The 20,525-nt window shown below is 42.6% G+C and overlaps 1 protein-coding gene across 1 annotated transcript in view; it reads left to right on the top strand.

Moving 5' to 3' along the window:
• FNIP2 (folliculin interacting protein 2) overlaps nucleotides 1-7,726 on the top strand; it is a 53,836-nt gene extending 46,110 nt beyond the window's left edge. Inside the window, exon 18 of the mRNA XM_063310577.1 lies at nucleotides 7,226-7,726. Within this exon, the coding sequence (XP_063166647.1) occupies nucleotides 7,226-7,304 (79 nt within the window). The 3' untranslated portion in view covers nucleotides 7,305-7,726. The remainder of the gene's footprint in view (nucleotides 1-7,225) is intronic.
• Nucleotides 7,727-20,525: the final 12,799 nt, after the last annotated feature.

Raw genomic sequence — 20,525 nt, 5'->3', positions numbered from 1 at the left:
CCCTTGTCACCAAAGGTGGTGATAACCAACCAACCCCAGGAGGAGCCGGTCACTCCGGCCCGTATGAGGGCATTGGAAGATAAAATGGATTTAATAGTGACGATCCTCAAGGATCTACCCAGAGAGGATCAGCCCAGAGGGGCAGAGCCCACCCCGGAGGATTGGGAGGAAGAGCCGTCACAGTACCCCAGGCACAGCACCCTGTCGACCCGGGGGAGAAGTAAGACTCGATCAGCCCATCAAAGGGGAGAGCGAGAGGCAAGACCCCCTAGGGATCGACTACCTGTGGGGGCTCGGCGTACGCTGTCATTCGCGGCACCGCCACAGCCAGCTGAGCCGGCAAGAACCTTCCCACCATTTGGAGTGAAGTTTGATGGAGATCCCGCAACGCTCTCCTTCTTTATTACGAATGCCAAGCATTATATAGAAGATTGGGGTCGGAACTTTCAGTCTGAACACGGCAAGGTCAATTTCATTGCCAACAAGCTGAGAGGAAGGGCAGCAGATTGGTATGTGCAACTATGCCAAGCTGAGGCAACTGAGTTAGAGGACTTTGATGAATTTTTGTGGGCACTCAAGGAGCATTTCGAAGACCCCCTAGCTCAAGAAACGGCCAAAAATGACCTGCGCAAACTCTACCAAGGGTCCCTCTCAGTTGCTAAATATGCGTTGGAGTTTAAAGCTTTAGCAGGAAAAGTGGAAGACTGGTCTGAGCCAACAATCATCGAATTGTTCAAGCAGGGGCTAGAACCCGAAATCCTTCGATGGGCGCTAGGCAGAGACGATCCCAAAACGCTATATGGGTGGATTCAGTTGGCGGGAAGCGCAGAAAATGCCCTACGAACCTATGCCCATACCAAGGAGCTTCGACAAACACGTCTCGCTAGAGGGGCGCGCACATCTGGACTTGCCAGCCGCCCCAAACCAAAAACCTGGGAAGAAGAGAGGGAGCAACGGTTCTCCAAGGGTCAGTGCCTCAGATGTGGGAAAGAAGGACATCGAGCCACTTCGTGCCCAAGACGCCGTCCAGAGGAACGACAGACGAAACCCACGGTAAAGACGCCTGCTCCTGCTCCACCGCGAAAACTGAAGGCAGCCCTCGCGGAACTGGACCCCCCAGACCTTCCCTTCGATGAAGAGGAGGAAGAGTTGCAATTCGAGCAGCCGGCGGGAAAAGCCTACCACCTGCCCTGAAGGGCGCCCTAGGGCAGGTGGAAGAAACCGGGCGTAACCATGATTCGGTGAGTGGAAACTTCCCCACACTGACTGTTAAAGTTAAACTAAGCTCAAAAACCAAAACGGTGGAAGTGTGGGCCATGCTAGACTCGGGTTGCTCCCGTTCCCTGATGCACCCTGATGTCGTAGCGGCTCTGGAACTGCCCACGTTCCCTTTGCCAAGACCCATGATTTTCACCCAATTGGATGGAACTATGGCGGGAGGGAAGGCAGTCAATCTTTCCACGGGACTGGTCGCCTTGCAGATGGGCTCCCATCAGGAAAAGCTGCCATTTGTGGTAGCTCCAGTGGGGGGTCCTCTGGTAATCTTGGGGATGCCTTGGTTTGTGAAGCAAAACCCTTTTATCAACTGGCTGCATAGAACTGTGACGTTTGCAGATGGATTTTACAAAGTACCCGAAAAGGACCTACTGGAGGACATGGAGGGTGGTGGGGTAGCGTATACCACTGTGCAAACGCTTCAACCTCTTGAGGGGCTACCCAATCAGTACCAAGATTTTGCTGAAGTATTTGGGGAAAAGGAAGCAGATCGCTTGCCACCCCACCGAAAAACGGACTGTGCCATTGAGTTTTTACCAAATGTAAAATTGCCTCACCCAAAAATATACCCCATGTCTCCCAAAGAGCTTACCACGCTAAGGGAGTTCATTGACAAAAATCTAGCTAGAGGTTTCATTGAGCCGGCAAATTCCCCGGTAGGAGCGCCTGTCCTATTCAGGCCAAAAAAGGATGGGTCATTAAGGCTTTGTACCGATTTCCGCGGGCTCAATGCGGTCTCAATATTAAATAAATATCCTTTGCCCCTGATCAAAGATATGTTATCACATCTGGCCAGAGGCAAAATCTTTTCAAAACTGGATTTGAGAGAAGCCTACTTTCGCATTCGCATAAGGGAAGGGGATGAGTGGAAGACAGCGTTCAACTGTCCTCTTGGGGCTTTCCAATATAAAGTCTTACCATTCGGGTTATCTGGGGCACCTGGGGTTTTTATGCAACTAATCAATGAGGTCTTGCATGACCACCTATTTAAAGGGGTACTGGTATATTTGGATGATGTATTGATTTACACTGAAACCATGTCAGAACATATCCACCTGGTGCGTCAGGTACTAACTAAATTGCAAAAAGCACAGCTGTATGCAAAACTGTCAAAATGTGCCTTTCATCAGTCGCAAATTGATTACCTAGGGTACCGGATTTCAGCTCAGGGCATTGAAATGGACCCTGCAAAAGTAGAAGCCATCGTGGCATGGGAACCTCCCCGTACCAGGAGACAATTACAGAGTTTCCTTGGATTCTCTAATTTCTATCGAACATTCGCCCAAAATTTTGCGGAAATCGCCCTCCCCCTTACTGAACTGTTAAAAACTAAAGGACAGGGGGATACGCGACGTTCAAAGAACCCAGGCGCGCTCCTTAAATGGACTCCCGCCTGTCAGCAAGCGTTTGAAGCGCTGAAACAAATCTTTACCACAGAACCGATTTTACAGCATCCAAACCCCTCTAAACCCTTCGTGGTACAAGTCGATGCTTCTGATTTTTCCATAGGAGCAATTCTATTACAAGCTGACCAATCCGGCGCTTTAAAACCCTGTGCCTACCTCTCTCGCAAATTCACGGAAACAGAGAGAAGATGGCATGTTTGGGAAAAGGAGGCTTTTGCTGTAAAAACAGCGTTAGAGACGTGGCGACACCTATTGGAAGGCACTTCAAACCCTTTTGAAGTCTGGACTGACCATAAAAATCTGGAAGCTTTAAGCACCAGTCGAAAACTCAGTCCCAAACAGCTGCGCTGGGCTGAGTTTTTCAACCGCTTTGACTTCACCCTTAAATTTATACCAGGCAGAAAAAATTTCTTAGCTGATGCACTATCGCGCAGACCCCAAGATGCTGGCCCAGGGCCAACGGTCCAAGGCACCGTCTGGACCGACAAACAATTAGGTTTGGCAGCGGTGACTCGCAGCCAGACCCGAGCGCAATCAACTCCGCCTCCAGCCGCTCCGCCTTCCAGCCGCCCGCCTCCCTTGTCAATTCCCTCCGATTTGCAACAACAGTTGCTCTCCCACCTTAAAACAGATACTTGGTTGCAAGCCAATAGACACATTTTAACTTTCACCGATGATCTTGCCTGGCGCAACGATCGTCTCTATGTACCTGAATCAATGCGAAAAACCATACTCCAGCGCTGCCACGATGACAAGCTAGCTGGGCATTTCGGCTACGTGAAAACTTTGCACCTCGTTCGCCGCCAATTCTGGTGGCCAACTTTACTTAAAGACTTGAAGGAATATGTCACTGCGTGCCCTGTATGTGCGGCGATAAAGCGCAAACCGGGCAAGCCCCAGGGTCTCCTTCAACCGGTGGCCACTCCATCTGTCCCTTGGCAGGATATCTCCATGGATTTTATCGTTGATCTACCCCCTAGTCAACGCAAAACTGTCATTTGGGTCGTCAAAGACTTTTTCTCCAAACAAGCCCACTTTATCCCATGCGCTTCTATCCCCACCGCACAACAGCTGGCACGCCTCTTCCTCATCCACGTGTACCGCCTCCACGGTATCCCCGCCCGTTTGGTGAGTGACAGAGGCACACAATTTACGTCACAATTTTGGCGGGCATTTTTGAAACTTTTGGGTACAAAACAATCGCTTTCTACCGCCTGGCATCCGGAAACGGACGGATCTACAGAGGCGGTTAATTCTACATTGGAACAATACCTCAGAGCTTTTGTTAACTACCAGCAAGACAACTGGGTCGATTTACTCCCATTTGCTGAGGTCGCTTACAACAACTCCATTCATCAAACCACTGGTCAAGTTCCCTTTAAAACAGTTTTTGGACGTGACTTTGTTCCGATTCCTGAACTTCCTCATCCTCAACCGCTACCAGCCACCCTCGCTGACTGGGCAGACTCTCTCAAAGACTCATGGTCTAATATTCTACTCGCTCTCCGCCATGCCCAGGCTACCTATAAACGCCATGCCGATGCAAAGCGTTCCCCAGAACCATCCTTTGCGGTCGGGGATAAAGTCTACTTATCAACTAAGTTTATCAAGTCCCCACAACCCTCTAAAAAACTTGGTCCTAAATTTGTCGGTCCTTTTCCAATTGTTGCTCAACTCAACCCTGTTACGTTTAAACTTGATTTACCTCACAACCTTAAACGTTTGCATCCTGTTTTCCATTGTAGTTTACTCAAACCCTGCCTGTCGTCGGACCGTTGGCATCCGCAGCCCATTCCTCCACCTCCCCTCATGATTGACAACCAGCAACACTTTGAGGTGGCATCTATCCTTGATTCCCGACGCCAGCGCTCCACTCTGCAATACCTCATCCGCTGGAAACATTTCCCTCATCCTGAATGGGTTGCTGCTCCAGACGTGCATTCTCCTCGTCTCGTAGCCCAATTTCACTCTGCCTATCCTAACAAACCAGCTCCCTAATTTCTTTTGGGGGGGCAATATGTCATGTTCTCATTCTAATGTATGGTTAACATTGTAACGTTTCACATGTCATTCTCTGTTCCGTGTTCTTTCACCCGGGGTTTTTCCATTCTTTCGCCCTCTCTTGTTTTGAGGGCTTGGAATGCATGTTTGGGTTTGCGCTCCTGTTCAAGGTTACTTTCCCAGGCGCGTCTAACGGCTTCCAGCACCTGGGAGGGGGAGCGTCCTGACGGGCGACGGGGCGGGACCTGCTCACAAGCAAGGCTTTTAAGTTTGTATTTGGCGCGCTTTTGCTCATTCTCAGCTTTCTCTGTATTTGCATACTATTCCTTTAATAAATCAGTTATCTTTAAGCCCGAGCTTGTGAGACTGAGTATTTGGGTTTAGGCAATCATTACACTATGTGGTAGGTTGGGCTGAGAGAGAGTGACTGGTACAAAACTACCCAGCCAGCTTCCATGCCTAAAGGGGGGACTAAAACTCACAGTCTCTTGGTTTCTAGTCCAGTATCTTAATTGCTACACCAAATTAGCTCTCTGTTAACAAAAGAAGAGATATTATAGCCAGCACTGCCTAATGGGATAAGTGTATATGATAAAAGAATTAGAGCAGAAAATACTGACTTCCCAGACCCACTCAGAGATAGTCCAGCCATGAAGTTACAAATGTGTGAAGCTCCAGGTCAGACTTTGTCATAAGTATTGTGTGGCTGTACATTATTAGTGCTGAATTCTGGACCAACCTAGAATGCAAGTTTATTCTTTAAGGAGTAGCACAGTCCCATCAAAAATAGATATGTATCTCCAGAGTCCTGAACTTCAGCCTGAAGAATTAGTAACAGTGGTCTCATTTGAATTCAGCTTCAATATATTCAGCCATATCCTGTGTCTACCAAGAGCTATCTCTGTGACTGAGGTGACATACAGATTGATAAATACATAAATTTACATCCTGGAGACAGATGGAGCTCTTCAGATCATCAACCCTCAATTGAGCAGATATTTATTTAATTACGTTTAGAGTTTGTATGCCATTCCAATCCATTAGACTCTGAATGGTATGTATTCCACAATTTAATAAATAGATTAACACAATTAGACCAGAACAACATATGGCAGAATAAAGACACACAGAAATGAAAAATACAACTAAGTATCAGTAGTTGATAAAAGCTAGTGCCACATGTTTAAATTAACCTCACTAGTGGCTTTAAATAGATGCTAAACAAAAGAGAATATAAGATCAGAACTAATGGGAGATGCGCATGTGCGCGCGCACACACACACACACCCCATGCTGAGGAGAGGCTTCCCAACACTATTTTCTCCAGATGCTCCAACAGTACAGTGTAGTCAATAATATCCAATCCACCAAGAGATCCTTGGTTTGCATTCCCCTACCTCCCAATACAGGTCATTCATAAAGGCAGTCTGTGCTATCTCTATACCAGATCTGTGTCTGCTGGACGATAATTAAGATAATTCATTTCATCTAAGATCTCTGTAGTTGCAGTGCCCTCCTATCTACCAGCTTGGCTCAATTAAAATACTGGACACCAGTCAAAAGTTGCTAAAACAGTCTGATCCACTGACTATCAATTTCACCCACTACTATTACCTTGTCTTACTGTAGTTTTATTTTGTTTGGTTCCACTTTTTAGGATACCAAATTACTTGTTTCTGGCAATAGATTGCTCTCTGGCACTGTTAGTTAGCTGTTTGATATACCTTTGGTTATGCAACTTGGAAATGAAAATTTGATGCCAGATATGTTTGACTGACTAAAGCAAGGTTTCACAACTTTTTTCAGCTTATATTCACCTGACCTTTAAGTGGCATGCCAGAAGGCCACACTCTCCCACCCCAAAAAGTGAGTGGTGCCAGTATAAAACCTAAACTTGATTTATTTTTAATTGAATTAAAAGTAAAATAAGTTATGTGGAGTCCTGGGTGCTCTCTGAGCCTTGTTGTTTTCTTGCAGATGTTTCATTGCCAGACTGGCAATGTCTGGCAATGACATGTCTGCAAGAAAGCAACAAGGCTCAGAGAGCACCCAGGACTCCACAGTTCAACCCTGAGCTACAAATACTTGCTTCGATTGGTAAAATAAGTTAATTGAATACCGCTACTGTGATTACTGTCCATGTGGTCTTTTTGTTCCCTTCAAGCACATTAAAAACAACAATTTGGCAACAATTCTAGGGACCATATTCAACAGTCTGGGGGTGGGCTGCAAGATGCCTATTCCTTGTTTAATGGGTCAGTATGTCGTCTAGTATTACTGGTAGAGTGATTATGTATAGTTTGAGAAATCTTAAAGAACTTTTAAATGTGAATATCTTCTTTATTATTTATGAACCCAGAACAATAAAAATGTGAATATAATTTTTTAAAGAAAAGAGTTCCATAGTGTTCAAGAAGATAAATACATGTAGAATGGAAGACTTATTTTTTAATATACAGCTTTACTCATTAGCCCCAGTTGGGAGCTCCTTGGGATGCTTAACTGTAGCTTAAATATTAACACTTTCTCATTTTCATTTCTAGGATTGAATCCAATGACTTGCCTCTGCTGGCTGCTATAGCAAGTACTCATTCTCCATATGTAGCTCAAATACTCCTCTAAGTTAAATACTTACAAACTCTGTTCTCAAAGATTTGAGAGTGAAGAACACACACAAAGAGATAGGCAATGAAGAAAGTTGTGACAGCAATTCATTACATCCCATTTGGTTTCCTGCCGTTTACATGGATATTTATCAGTGGATTTTTAGTTTACATGATATAAAAGATATTCAGGGTTTTTATATTGTTCATGCATCCTTGTATTTTAATGAATGAAAGGATTAAACACTAATGATGAATAAGTTGTTTGTGTGTAGTAGCCAGCCAAACACACCATCAAAAATACAATTTTGTTACTGTTGTATTTGTCATATTCTTCTGATTTTTTCAAATACGGGGTTCTTAGCAAATTGTATGAACATATACTTTCCTGAGTTTATATAAACAAGATGATAAACTGATATGTCTGCCTGCACAGAACTGCCTGTCATGTTCACCGTTCCGGTGTGTGTCTACATCGTAACGGTTCGCTTGCCAAGGTGCTGATACGTGTACTGGTTGGGAGGGTGCTGCTGGGAACCTTGTACAGGAGACGTGCTGGGTTGTGCCAGGGAGGAATGTGTTTAGGCTATCTCTGAAATGTCAAGGTCTTTTTGCCCGTTGATCAGCAGAGCTCGTTAGGAGCACCTGGGAATGTGGGGTGAACTGTATGTGAGGGAGGGGGTGGGTTGCTGTTTGCAAAGATGCTATTTAGTTTGAGTTTAGGCGCACTTTTCTCATTCTCAGCTTTTTACCTGTTTGCACTCTTTTTTAAATAAACCCGGAACCTGAATTGCCATTTTGAGTCTGAGAGTTTTATTTAGAGTAAGGCAATCATCACATAAAGCTGAGAATCATTTTTTCAAACCAACCTCGCTACTCTTTTACCGGAAAATTTTCTTGTGAAAGGGAAATTAGCGATGGCTGAAGGGGGAAAGGATCCCACGGAGTTTGAGGAGCAGGCGGAACAACTCCCTGAGTCGACATTCCTGAGCAGGGACCCAAGCCCTGTCCCAGCCCAAGCAACAACTCAGTCGGGGGACTCCTACTCTACCGTGGGATCGAAGAAACCCCCGCCAGACAACGTGGCGGGACAGGAACAATTTTTGTGGGATGCCCTGGTGGACCCCCGACCCGGCACGTCCCACTCCACATGGAAACTCCGCTGGCCCGACACTCCGAGGGGGGTGCACCCAGATATATCAGGGAGCCCACCACTGGAGGGTCCAGCGCTGGAGGACTCCACTACACCTGACAGAATTAGGGTCCTGGAATCCAAGATCGAATCCATGGAACACGTCTTGCGTTCTATGTCGGCTGCCTTTGGGGACCTAGTAAGAATTGTCCGAGGTCCCGGGGCAATGAGGCCACCTAGCCTCCCGCCTTCCCCCTCACAGGCTACTGGAAGAGGAACCCCACCATGAGACTTTCCATTGGGTCTGCACGGATCCACTCCCATAGGGGTGGCCCCAAGACAGCAATCAGGTGGGGTCCCGCAGGTTGGGGGTACCCCCGGGACTTCCCAGTGAAGTTTGATGGTGACCCCGCTAACCTGTCCTTTCTCACCAATGCCGCCAGTTTCATGAGACGGCATGGCCACCTCTTTCCTTCGGAAGAAGAGAAGATAGCTGCAGTGGCCACAAAATTAAAAGGCAGGGCTGCTGACTGGTATGTTCAACTGTCGGAAATTGGGGCGCCAGCCCTGGCCACATTCGATGCCTTTTTGGCTGCGCTGAAGTGCTACTTTGAAGATCCCTTGGCTAAAGAGAGGGCTAAGGACGCTCTTAAAGAACTGGTTCAGGGGCAGAAGTCTGTGACTGACTATGCACTTGAATTCAAGGTTTTGGCAGGTAAAGTTCCTGAATGGTCCAAGGCCACCTTGATTGATCGCTTTAAGGATGGACTCAATCACGAAGTCTTGCGCTGGGCACTTGGGCGAGATGATCCCAACTCATTACATGATTGGATTTGCCTCGCTGGTAAAGCAGAACATGCCCAGCGCACTTTTATGATGGCCACCAAAGAAGACAAGCCTATCACTACTACCCGAGCTCCGGTTCTTCCGTTGACCTCTAGATGGGATGCAGAGAAGCAACGCGGCTTTGTCCGCGGGCAGTGCATCACCTGTGGAAAACCGGGTCACCATGCTGTTGACTGCCCCAAAGCTAAGGCACCGGATCATTCCGCGAAAGTGCCTCAAAAACCAACCAAGAAACCGATCAACCCTCCTCGTCGGTTGACGGGGGCGCTGGCTACTGCGGACGATGATATCTACACCCCGGGAGAAGAATTAGAGGCTTTGGAACAGCTGGCAGGAAACGATTTCCACCTGTCTTGACCTGCGCCACGGGGCAGGTGGTTCGATCCGGGCGCAACTCTAACATGTTGAGTGCTGATTGCCCTATCCTCGCTGTCAAAATTGAATTGGGATTTCAATCCAAATCCCTTGAGGTCTGGGCTTTATTGGACTCAGGCTGTTCTCGATGTTTAATCCATCCTGATTTAGTCAAGGCACTGGATTTACCCTGCTTCCCTCTCCCAAAGCCGCTGCTTTTTCAATAGCTTGATGGCTCCACAGCGGGGGGGGGGGGGGCTGCTACCCAGTTTACTGGGGAAGTTGCTTTGCGTATGGGGTCCCATTTTGAACTCATTCAGTTCATCGTGACCCCGGTGGGGAATCCTTTGGTTGTGTTAGGGATTCCCTGGTTCACCTCGCATAATCCCTACGTCAATTGGCGGTCCCACTCCATTACCTTTGAGGATGGCTTCTATCAAGCTCCCCTTCTGGGGCGTGCCATGCCTCCGACGGCAGGGCAAGCAGAGATTGTAGATTCTCTGCCTTCCCCATCCCCCTTGGAAGGTCTTCCAGCCACGTACTCGGACTTTGCTGATGTTTTTGGGGAGGAGGAGGCCGACCAGTTACCCCCCCATCGCAAGACAGACTGTTCCATTGAACTTCTTCCGGACGTCTCCTTGCTGAAGCCAAAGATTTACCCTATGACTAAGAAAGAACTTGCCACTTTGCGGGAGTTCATTGACAAGAACCTGGCTCGTGGCTTCATTGAGCCGGCAGACTCACCAGTCAGGGCTCCCGTTTTGTTTAGGGAGAAGAAGGACGGCAGCTTGAGACTCTGCACGGACTACCGCGGATTAAATTCCGCCTCACTTTCAAACAAGTACCCTCTGCCTCTCAAAGACATGCTCGCACATCTGTCCACTGGCAGGGTTTTCTCAAAGTTGGATCTCCGCAAAGCCTACTACCACATTCGCATTCGGGAGGGGGATGAATGGAAAACGGCTTTTAATTACCCATTGGGGTCTTTCCAGTATAAGGTTCTCCCTTTTGGTCTCATGGGGGCACCGGGTGTATTTATGCAGCTGATCAATGAAGTTTTGCATGACCACTTGTTTAAGGGGGTATTGGTGTATTTGGATGATGTACTCATTTATACTAAGTCCTTAAAGGAGCACGAACGACTTCTTAAACAGGTTCTTACCAAGCTTAGGAATGCCAAGCTTTATGCTAAGCTTTCTAAATGTGAGTTCCATAAGTCTTACTTGGATTACCTTGGTTACAGGATTTCCGATAAGGGCATTGAAATGGATCCTGTTAAGATTCAGGCAGTGCTTACTTGGGAGCGACCCAGAACCTGGCGCCAACTTCAAAGTTTCCTTGGGTTTGCCAATTTTTACAGATCCTTTGTCAGGGGGTTCGCTGAAATTACCTTGCCCCTAACTGATTTGTTACGGACTAAGGGGGTGGGGGAGACCCGCAAAGTTAAGAACCCAGGGGCCGTGCTCAATTGGACTCCTCCATGTCAGGCTGCTTTTGATCGGCTGAAGGCTCTTTTTACTGAAGAGCCCATCCTCTCCCACCCTGACCCTGACCTTCCTTTTGTCGTTCAGGTTGATGCCTCTGATTTTTCAATTGGAGCTATTTTGTTGCAGAAAGATTCTGCTGGGCTTTTGAAGCCCTGTGCGTATCTGTCTCGCAAATTTTCCGAAACGGAAAGACGCTGGCATGTTTGGGAAAAGGAGGCTTTTGCTGTTAAAGCTGCCTTGGAGGCATCTGTTGGAAGGTGCTTCTTCCCCTTTTGAGGTTCGGACGGATCACCGCAACCTCAAGGCGCTCCATACACCCAGGCGCCTCAGCCCGAAGCAGATTCGATGGGCTCAATTTTTCAGCCATTTTTCCAACTTAATTTCCACTGGCTCCCTATCTAGGTTGACCATACATCCCATTTTGAACAGGGCAGTCCCATTTTTTTAATATTTCCAGACCATCCCATCGTTTTAATATAAATGTCCATTTTGTCCCGTTTTCTTAAAAACCTTACTTAAAAATTTAAAAGTTCCTGTGAACCTGTCAGAATGCAGTCTGACTTTGAGTGGAAGGAGGGGGAGCTCAGCAAAAACAGCGGGGGAAAAGCCGCAGAGCTCAACCCAGCGAGAAACCTAAAAAGAAAAAAGCAGGATCAGCTGATAGGCAGTGATCAAAGGGCGAGCCGATTGGCTCCTGCCTTGAAAGGAGGAACAGCTTGTCAAGAACCACCATTAGATTCTCCAGCCCAGCCTTGCCTCTCCCAAATGAAGGAATCCGAAGATTCCCAGCCTGAGAAAACCAGAGAAGTTCCTGCCTGCCGATCCAGCCCATCACCCAGCCCTGCCCCATTTTGCCATCCCAATGTCCCGTTTTTAACCCCGTCCCATTTTGCCATCCCAACGTCCCATTTTTGTCTCAAGGAAATATGGTCAGCCTATTCCCTATCCCTGTTCTAAAGGTTCAGTATAGAAGTTGTTAAATTTTATCAAGCACTTTGTATTATCATGACAAGTTAGAAGGAGTCTTTTAAGAAGGCTCCCAAATGATTCAGTGATGAGATTATTTTACGGTTCTAATGACATTTCTGTATTGGACTGAACAATGCTATATGGAGGTAAAAAGTGTTGGTAACTGACATAAGTAGTGCTGGTAATTTTTGATGCAAATTTTATCCATGTAATGTCTTAATAATATACGATTTCCTTGTTTTTATTTGTTGTTCTTGCCAAAACTTTCATTATGACATTTAATCCTCTGAGATTTTGACATTCCTATTTTATAGCATCTAGAAATGTATCCATAACAGGATTATTCCCTACCTGCTATTATATCTGCTGAAAACCAGCCTTTTTTTTTTAAGGAAACATAATTATTTCTTTTTAAATTGAGGATCCATTGTGAAAAAAAATGCTGGAGCTAGCAAGCAGTTTTTTCCTTGCAAACCTTTTCAGGGCATATATACCATTTGAATTAATGCTACATTATCCCAGATATTAGGTAATATTATCTAATAAAGTATTAGAAGAAAGATAGACTCTTCTTTTTCTTAAAAAATGTATTGATAGCTTTCATCATGTTTACATTGAAAAATGGCCCTAGATTAGTATTGTGTTTTTTTTATCTTTTAGGGAAAATAAACTGTTTTCACCTTTCCACCTAAAATAGTACTACCTCAGTTAAATCAGTAAGTTGCTACTAGGATCAATTTCAAATTTCTGCATTTGTTGAACTTTCTGAAGGATTGTGCCAGAGCATTTGCTGGGCAAAAGCTATACCCATGATTATTCATGGCTGTTTTTATTAGCATGCTGTAGTTAAGTTTTTTATAGTTGTTAATGTGATAAATGTGCATGAGAAAAAGTGAAACTGACAATAATAGGAAATGGTGTCTTCAATTTGAAAGATTTGGGAAGGTTTTTAAATGGTATATTGTAACAGTATTTTGTATCTAGAATAAAAATAAACTTGGTAGAGTAAGGGTAGGATTCTGAAATTGGAGCAAATATCTTCAGATGTCCATGGGTCATATTTTCCAACACAAAGCATGAGTGATTTTTTTTAAGAATGGAAGCAGAAATGAGAAATACTGTTAGCTTATTTTTAAAATGTGGATAAGTAATTTGTAATATATATATATATATGAATGCATTCAAAATGCTAAATGTTGATCCCTAATATTTGAAAACTCACCACATTCTGGGCATCTCACCTGAAATGAGCTCTTCTGGAACTCCTTATTTCTTTTAATTTTCCTTTTTTTCCCCCAACTTCCACCAAGCTGATAATTGCCGAAGAGGAGTGTACTACATGTGAGTGTGGGTACTAGTGTCAAACTGTGGAAGCTTCTTTCTTTTATTATCACGCAATATTACTTGTGTCAATTTTTTTGTGTGTGTGGCATTGGTGCAATAAATTTTATTTGTGAATTCATAAAATTAACATTAAAATATTGTTTTTCTACTCCATTCCATTGCCAGACTGATAGGATTATTTTGTGCCTATGTCTGACAGAAGTTGGGGGCGGGGGAGAGAGATCCTGCATATTCTATAGATTTATAGTTTATGGCAGCCAATCTAGGAGCTACAGTGTTAGCAGATTAAGAAATGCCACCTTAAGCAAGAGTGTGCATATTCTATATGTTCGTCAGTCTTCACTGCTTGGTTTCAGTTTGCATCTCCTCAGTGGTCAGAAGCCAAAATGTAAAGTGCAGAGAGTAAACTCTGAACAGAGAAATGCAGAAGGTCAGAAGTGCAGAGAGTCAACTGAACAGACAAGACTGAGCTGAGTAACAGTATCATCTGCTATGATCTTCTTTAAATTGGAAATGTAGTTTAAATTTATTTCTCCCATCAAAAGATCTTCAGCTGGTCTGTCAAAAATTGTGTGGCAAAAAAAGCCCTCTTGGTTGTCTCACTGGCATGCTAGCATTGCATAAATGGGAGAGTCTTTGATGACCACATTCAACTCCCACCTGCAGTCTGAAGTAAGATCTATTAGGAAGAATAGATACTGTATGAATGGAGTTGTTCTCAAGCATTACAGAATGAATAAACCTTGGTAGCCCCGTATTTGTGCTCATTTACTATACACTGTTTTGCTTTTATGGATGCAGATATCAACTAGCTCTTTTATAAGTCACCTCTGTTTGTTTTATTGTGTCACTACATTTTAAAATAACCTTTTATGGACATCTCTTGGTGAGCAGCTACAGTTGCGTGATTGATGGCCTGTAAATAATTATCATTGATTTGGAAAGAAAAAAGTCATAGTGACTTCTCATGGCTTACACATTAAAATCTAGAGTTTTGTGGGTATTTTTAAAAACATTTTAATGTAACAATGCCCCCAATTTGGTTTGCAATGAATATGCTTTGATAGAGCCCACTTTATTGATATCAAAGATTTTTTTTTCTTTAAAACATCTACACTTAACATTGAAAGCATAGAAAATTCACATAGACATGCTAAGCCAGCAACTGATCAACAGGTAAGATTTTATCTATTCCTTCAAAAAAAAAAAAACTTGCTGCATCCATGAAAGAAACTTTACTACAATATGCTAGATGGGATTGTTGCAGAGAGAGGAAGAGAAAGGGCTAAATGGATTGATCAGCAAAGTAAAAAGTTTTGACCTACTTGTAGGAGGACACAAGATTAGCTTAATGATACATTAGTAATCTGTATGCTGGCAAACTGCCATTAAATCACATGCACCTGTTTCTTGTTGAGCTCCTGAGCTAGTACTGACATGGGGGGGGGATGTTTTGAAGAACTGCAGATAATGAAATGCATATAACCAGCAATTTAGCAAGGTCAAGATGGTAAGAGACTGTCTTAAGAGAAACTGTCAGATCTTTAGAAATAAATGTGACCTCAGCTAAATTGGATTTCTTATATCCAGTGTTACGCCAGTCTGCCAAAAGCTCATATGATAAGATAATCCTCGGGAGATTCTAACAAAAACAGTTCCTTTATTGAGATTAAACAGCAAAAAGGAAAGAAAAGAAAAATAAACACTATGTATTAAGAACTACTTTCAGTTTTGAGCACTTAACTAAATCAGCTGAATAATTTTCACTTATTTTAAAAGGGCACACATTTTTTTTCAAAAAATCATACATTATTCTTTTAGTTAATTGGACAGTTTTAGGTTCAAAATCTAACATATTTTCTGCCACTATTATATTAACTTGAAATTTGTGGTATGTTATTTCTGAAAATTCGTATTTTGTTCCCTTTTCTACACTAGATAGATTGTATGGGGTAATTCAGACCTTAGAATTGATCTAGAAATAGCTATATGGAAGATTTGGATGGATACTGGGATTTTTCCTTTTATCAATTATTGGATGATAATGATGAGTTTTAATCATTTTCTGTGTTAAAACATAAATGCTGTTTGTTTATTGTTACCCACTAGCTGTATTTACAGTTACATTTATTAATATTTTGATTTGGACTAGGGGCATTTTAGCCTGAGAGACACTTATTATTAGAAGGGATCACTAAATCCTACAAGACCAAAAGCCCACAATCAGTCTTTATAAATATCTATTATCAGTACATTGGTTTGATATAAAGACTGGATGGAATAAAGAACTGGAGACCACCCTTTTATCTAAACAATAGGAAAATACTGTATCCTCAATACCAAAACCTCACTAGGCTTCAGATTACAGTTGATACAGCAAAAATATTTCAGATATATTTGGCCCTATTGTGTTTGTACAGAAGAGGAATGAGTAAATCATGTTGTTGGAGATGCAGCCAGAATATCACTTAATTGAAATATGTTTTTCAATGTCTTGAAGTTTTTATGTTCTGAGAAGAAATAGATCCATATATTAATGTGACTTTGGGACAAGATTTAATATTTCCAGACATATTCTTTTCAGCTGTGTCGCTGTTACATGGAAACTGACATTCCCCATGTACTTACTGCTAAAAAAAACTAGCCCTTCAACATTGGAAAGGTAAATTTACAGCCCAAATTACTCGGGGATTGAAGACCTGATATTACAACTAATGAACAAGCTGCTTACAGACTTAAATTATGGAAGGATAGTTACAATGAAATATGGCTGTTCTTTATTGAAACTTGTATGTGGATGGATGGAAAGATACACGCACACACACTTGCATGTAGCTTTTCCCCCTCTTTTTGTTACTGTTTTTCTTTGTTTTATTAAATAAATAATGCTTTAAAAGAGAGAGAAAGGCCATCCTAGGAAGTGTTTTGGGTTGCAGCCCAAATGAAAGATTGAATAATCCAACAGACAATATGAAATTAAGATTAATTACAAATGTCTGAATAAGGTACATAATATAGATGGTAAAAATGGGTCCTCCAGCCTGGAACCATGTTTTGTTGCTAACAGTGAGCCTTTTTACTAAGTTAGTAGGGAGCACATCTTCCACACTGCACTCTGAGTTCCATCAGATTTACTGCTGTATTATGTATAAGTGCTGTATACATAGCTGTGAATGTAGATACATTTAAGATTTTCAAAGTTTTACAATGATCTATCTCTGAGTGGCATAGCAGGATAATAGTTTGGATAATCAGCTTAGTCCAAGAACATAGCAAGAATGGGTCCCATTCTTTACACGTTTTGGAGAAAGTGGAATCAGTGGGGAAAGGGAGATTGTGCTACTTTTTTTAATTTGGATTATGTGGAGGCCCACGTGTCATTCCTGCCAGTGCATCCTTTAAATCTCATGGGACCAAGTGGTTGCTGTCATGTAATGCCAGGAAAAGATAAAGCTTTCTTTATGGAGTTGTTGACAGGCGCAATATATGTGCCCATAGGTGTTCTAAATCATCTTTTCCTTTCAAATCAGAATTGCTGCACAGACATTAAAAAGCAGAACAGAGTTACTATAATTCTGGGACTACTAAAGGCTTTAAATGTGAATATTGTTTTGAATTTTATCTTCTGTTTGGTTCATTGAAATCTTAAAATTTTATTTGAATCTCAACTTGCATATAAAGTACTATAGGGAGTACAAAATTATGATCAACTAATCACCTAGGTAATAATTTTCTTTTTAGATGTCATTAATGGTAGACCTGCTTACTGGGAATGAACAAGGAGAATGAAAGCCCCTCCACTCTCTATTTGTGAACAGTGAAAAACTGGCTGATAGATCATAATATAGTTCAGTGGAAAAAGCAGAAGCAGGAGAATATCCCCCACTCCATTTTATGGGCAGCTAATATTTGCTTAAGGCAAGGCACATATATTTTATCCAAAGAAGTGGTCACTAATGAGGTGATCCTATTGAGAGAAGGGAGCATTATTTAGTATTCCCTGGGATAATTAGTTTTTTGCTATTAGTAACCTTTCCCAAAATCTTTCTCATCTTCAGATATGGTAGTGGGACTAGAAGAGTGCCCCTTGAGACATTCTTAAACCCTGTTGCAGAGAACAAAATGCTAATTCTGCTTTTTTAAGTAAACCTGTACTTGGTCTCTTAATAATTTTCTAGCTAACAAACTAATTAAGTTCATGATAGCAGTGTACCGTTTACTTTCTATGTGGTTTCATGCAGCAGATTCAGCAGAATTCATCCTCTAAATCTACAAGACAAGCAGTAAGCGATGATTTGGCACTGAAAGCAAGAATATGCTTCTTGTTTATTCAGCTTCTGTAGCTTTTGCAAGTGGCTTTTATGAACAAGTACTATTCCTGCCTGCCAAAGCAGTGAAGAAACTTAGTCTAATAGAAAAAATTGCTTGTACTTCTCTCTCTCTCTCACACACACACACAAAGATACACAATATGGCCATATATTATTTGTCTTATTTTCTAAACTCTCATGTTTTCAGTCTCTGCCTTTCATGCCTCACAAATCTGAACGTTCATGTTTAGGCAAATGAAAAGTTATAATTTGTGTACATGTATAATCAGACATTCCTCATCTATTTCTGCATACATGGAGGTAGCCTTTATTTATGTTATTGGTTCCCACCACACAAACATAGTCTGCAACATAACAAAAGCCAAGAGACCCATGTGTGAAGTCAGGATATCAGATTCTTTCCCATCCCCAATTCTAGCTTCTGGGTTGGGTGATTGCAACTGCAACAAGGAAGAACAGAATATAGAATTATCAGTCATTCTTCCAAGCTGATAGTAGTTCCATGTTCTTCATTTAAAAAAGAAACTTGCATGTTTTTAATCTCTGCGTTTTGACCTTTGCGGATACAATATTCTAGGCTTCCCTGGATCAAGTGCCTTCTTGGGAATTCTGCTGGCTGAAGCTAACCTATCTGAAGGGTGCTGGGTTGAAAAGGAAACAACATGGGTTGACTGAGAAACAGCAAACTTGCCATACCATTAGCAGCTGTTATTTTTATTAAATACTGCTAACGGATTTTCAGGCCAGGGAAACAAAGTAGGGAAAAGGAGTGGAAGACAACGCTTCTAAAACTGCCTTTAGATGTTACACATACGGCGTTTAGTTAATGTCTTTATCTCTTCCTACTAATTTATTTACACCTTCTGATGCAAGGGAGAAACACTATTCCGCAGCATGACCAGAGTAATGAGTTGCTTATTTCGGGAAGGTAGAGTGGAAATCATCCATATGTATTTACCCTCTTGCATTTCAGAAATCTGAGCTTATCTTGGCTAAGCCTTGCCACAAAAGCAAGGGTCTTGGTTTTTTATTATTGTCTTTTTTTTTTTCCTGCTGGTTGTCTGTATGAATGGTTTCCTTAAGCTGAAACATTGACATTTACACTATGCTAGTTTTGGGGGGAGGGGGATTGCTCAGTGCTGGGATGTCACAGGCCCAATGCTGATTGCTGCTTATGGAGTTCAGCTGGGCTTCAAATTACTCTGAGGTAATGCAGACCTAAGCAAATCTCACGTTTCTTTTTACAAGCAGCATCCTCCCCCCTACCCACCCCCAAAAGCGCTTGTGGCAAGGACTCCTAGAAATTATCATTTCTTTGGCCACAGAAATATCAGACAGGCAGCTTCTGTTAATTTTCTTGCCTGCTTTTTTTTTCTTTTACAACTGCTGCAGTATCCTAGAGCTCCACAACTACATATATGCAATTCTCCTCGCATATTTCAGCCTCTTTGTTTGGTACAGTAAAGAATGGGTAAAATAAAAACTTGAGATGTATTTCTAGGTCGTGTTTAGAAGAAGCTGTAATTACCATTAACATTTATGCTTACTGTATCAGTAATTCTTATTAACTCTACTAGCCTGTTTGGAGAAAACTAGTATCTGCTTGGTGTCTATATGACTAATAAATGCAGCATGGAGAAATCGCCACTGGTAGAACTGGGATATCTCCATAACATACGTATTTATTTATTTATTTAGTCAATTTATGTAGCTGCCCATCTCAACAATGAACAATAATAAAAATAGATACATATACAAAAATTAAAATAAACAGCAGCCGAGAAAACCAACAGTCATCCATATAGCCAGGAGATGGATCCCTTCATGCACTCAGGGCCCCAAGCCTGAGCACAGAGCCAGGTCTTCAGGGCCTTACGAAAGACCAGCAGGGTCAGGGCCATCCTGATCTCCAGAGGGAGAATGCTCCAGAGGGCAGGCGCTATGGCAGAAAAGGCTCATCTTCTGGGCCCCACCAGCCTGCATTCCTTGGCCAATTGGACCCAGAGCATACCCATCCTGCTGGACTGGATAGGACGGGTGGAAACAACTGGGAGGAGATGGTCTCTTGAGTAATTATGGCCCCAAAATGTTCAATATAGGGAGGACTATATATTGGATTACCATACTGACAAATTCACTGGAGTTATTTCCTGAGGATATTACATATAAATATACATACTAGAGCTTTGATAGAAGAGCTAGAAATGAGAATCAACATCAGTTCAAGAATGTTTGTAAAAACACTTCAGCAAAACTATGAACGAGATCCATCTCTGCAAGGATTCAGGTGCTCTTACTATCTGTGACATATAACTAAAATACAGCATTATTCCCCTCTGCTTCTCATGAAGCTCTGCTATTGGTGTATGTTCCAAATGCTTCCTCCATCCAGCAGCCCTCACTTCTGCCAGACTATGGGGTGGAATTTTACTATTTGCCTTCTGATGATTCATTTTTTCTATAAGCCTAGCTGTTGGTTTCTGGTATATGCGAAGCTCATTCTCTCAGATTTCCAAGCCATAGAAGGAGAGAGGTAAAGCCTATCTAACTGCAGTTAAGATGTATAGGATTTTTTCTGTGATTCTATGATGTCGCAGTTTGTCCTCCTGTTTTTCAACCTTTGGGTTATAACTTCTGGAGGAAATCAAGCTGCGATAAGGAACTTGTGGTTTTCCTACTTTCAGTCTGAATAGAGAATAGGAACTCTCTCATTATGACTGCTAGCAGCATAATTTTATTTAAAACTTTTTGTACTATCTTTCATTTTATGAATGAAT

Source organism: Candoia aspera, chromosome 8, assembly GCF_035149785.1.
Source record: "Candoia aspera isolate rCanAsp1 chromosome 8, rCanAsp1.hap2, whole genome shotgun sequence".
NCBI lineage: Eukaryota > Metazoa > Chordata > Lepidosauria > Squamata > Boidae > Candoia > Candoia aspera.
Note: the sequence above shows the minus strand (reverse complement) of the source record. Positions and strands in the feature narration are given on the sequence as shown.